Source organism: Mus caroli, chromosome 7 (assembly GCF_900094665.2).
Source record: "Mus caroli chromosome 7, CAROLI_EIJ_v1.1, whole genome shotgun sequence".
NCBI classification, from domain to species: Eukaryota; Metazoa; Chordata; class Mammalia; order Rodentia; family Muridae; genus Mus; species Mus caroli.
In genome coordinates, this window is record NC_034576.1 from 129,356,866 (window position 1) to 129,359,230 (window position 2,365).

Below are 2,365 nucleotides of genomic sequence, written 5' to 3' on the forward strand. Positions count from 1 at the left end.
ATCTATCTATCTATCTATCTATCTATCATCTATCTATCTATCATCTATCTATCTATCATCTATCTATCATCTATCTATCTATCTATCTATCTATCTATCTATCTATCATCTGTCTGTCTGTCTGTCTGTCTGTCTCTAACTGTTTAGTGTGGGCATGTGGGTACACACATAGAGGGTGTCAGAGGACGACTGATGGGTGTCAGTTTTCTCTTTCCACCATATAGGTTTTTGTACTTATAATTTTCGAATTTTAGTTTCTTTATAAATACAGAAATATTATAAAATATGTTTTCATTTAATCCCAGGTGTGGGGATGCTTCAGATTGTCCACAGCAGCTGACTAGGATTTGCCTCATGCTCTAGCAGGGGCATAGTGTTTGCTGGCTACAGCTAGTTTCTGCTACTATGTGATGGCTGGCATTCTGGGATCTTTTCAGAGGGTATATAAATGCTGGACCCCTAGAGGCGGGTGGGTGGTTGTTGGTCGTTCAGTGGGTTGTTGTTTGTTGGTTGGCTGGTTGTTGTTTGCTAGTAGTAGTGGTTGAAGAAGAAAGGAAGGGAATGGAACTAGATTCAGGGATTTATTTCTTTCTCTCTCGCTCTTCCCGCTGTCCTTCTTTCTCTTCTATCTAGTGTTAGGGAGTTGAAAGTGTGGAAATAGGGTGGAGAAGGTTGGAAGAAAGAGGAACCCACAGTGGCAAAGACCAGCTACAGATTCTCAGGCTTGGTAGGAAGTGCCTTTACCTGCTGAGCCACATCACAGGCATCATTTTTTTGAAAAAGTATGTCTATTGGGCTACATGTGGTGGCTCACTCCTTTAATCCTAACTCTTGAGAGGCAGGGAAGCCCTAATTGTCACTGCTGCTCCTGAGAGACTTCCGACTGTGACAGGGAAGGAGAATCCGCTGTCATCTGCTCTATGTGTGTCACAAGCCCAGTGGGGTGTGCCCATGGGAGAGACTTAGTGGTTTTCTGCTCTGCAGCTCGAGGCCGGTGGTCGATGTTGTGACTGAGCTGTCCTTCTCCCCAGAGGAAATCCCAGTGCACGAGGTGGAGTGCTCCTACTCAGCCAGCGAGGAGCAGAAACACGGAGTCAAGCTCAAGGCATGCTTCCAGATCCGGCCCCTCACGCCACAGTTTCAAGGTCGGTTCAGCCGTGCTCCCGGAAGGGCTGCTCACAGACCCAGCATGGGGAGGGTCTCCCACCACTCATCTCTTGCCTTCCTCCACCTGCCCAGGTCGCCTGCTTGCCAACCTCAGCTACACCCTGCAGCTGGATGGCCATCGGACGAGGAGCCGAGGGCTGTTCCCAGATGGAAGCCACGAGCTCAGTGGAAACACCTCCGTCACCCCAGATAAATCCTGCTTGGACTTCCACTTCCACTTCCCGGTACGGGAGCCTTGCTGCGGTCCTGGGAAGAGCTGACTGCAGTGAGAAGCAGCGAGGGTGTAGGCTTAGCTCTGTCACCGAACAGCTGTGACAAGTGACATTGATTTCTTTGTTCTGCCATTTCCTCTGCTCTTCGGTAGTCGACGTAACACTCTTTAGGGATGTCCTTCCTAGTCTTCATTATATCTGCATGCATTTTTTGTTTGGTTTGAGACAGGGTCTTGCTGTGTAACCCTGCCTGGTTTACGTGACCCTGGCTGATTTGGTGCTTGCTACCCTAAGCTGCCCTTGCACCCATGTCCTCCTCCTGCCTCAGCCCTCTGAGTGCTAGGGTTATAAGAATGCACTACTGCGCATACAGTGGCTTCCTTTGTTTGTTGTTGTTGTTTGAGACAGGGTCTGTCTATATAGTCCTGGCTGTTCTAGAACTCACTTTGTAAGCATGGCTAGAGTCAGACTCGCAGAGATCCTCAACATACCTCTGTCTTCTGAGTGTTGGGCTTAATAGCATGTGGCACCACGCCCAGCCTGGGCGTTCTGATGTGATGAGAATTGTGACTACTCAGCACATTCCTCTCCCTCCTGTATTGACGCTGCACTCAGCTTCCCCAGTTATAACCGTATGACTTTACTTACCTGATACATATGGAAATACGGAAATTTATCATTACCATCAGCACTTCTACCAGGAAGTGTGATTTTTGTTTGTTTGAGACAGGATCTCACTATGTAGCCTGGAACTCACGTATTTAGGCCGGCCTGGTCTAAAACTCTTAGAGAACTGCCTACGTACTGGGATTAAAGGCTTTTAAGACAGAGTTTCTCTGTGTATCCCCAACTGTCCTGGAACTAGCTCAAGACCAGGCTAGCTGCAGTCAGGCAGTGGTGGTGCATGCCTTTAATCCCAGCACTTGGGAGGCAGAGGCAGGTGGATTTCTGAGTTCAAGGCCAGCCTGGTCTACAGAGTGAGTTCC

At 48.5% G+C, this 2,365-nt stretch overlaps 1 protein-coding gene across 4 annotated transcripts in view; it reads left to right on the plus strand.

The window, feature by feature from the left end:
- Nucleotides 1-2,365, plus strand: part of Itgal (integrin subunit alpha L) — a 38,191-nt gene that overhangs the window by 16,873 nt on the left and 18,953 nt on the right. For all 4 annotated transcript variants that reach the window (XM_021169190.2, XM_021169192.2, XM_021169191.2 and 1 more), the window contains exons 16-17: nt 985-1,145; nt 1,240-1,391. In XM_021169190.2, coding sequence (XP_021024849.1) covers nt 985-1,145; nt 1,240-1,391 — 313 coding nt within the window. The remainder of the gene's footprint in view (nt 1-984; nt 1,146-1,239; nt 1,392-2,365) is intronic.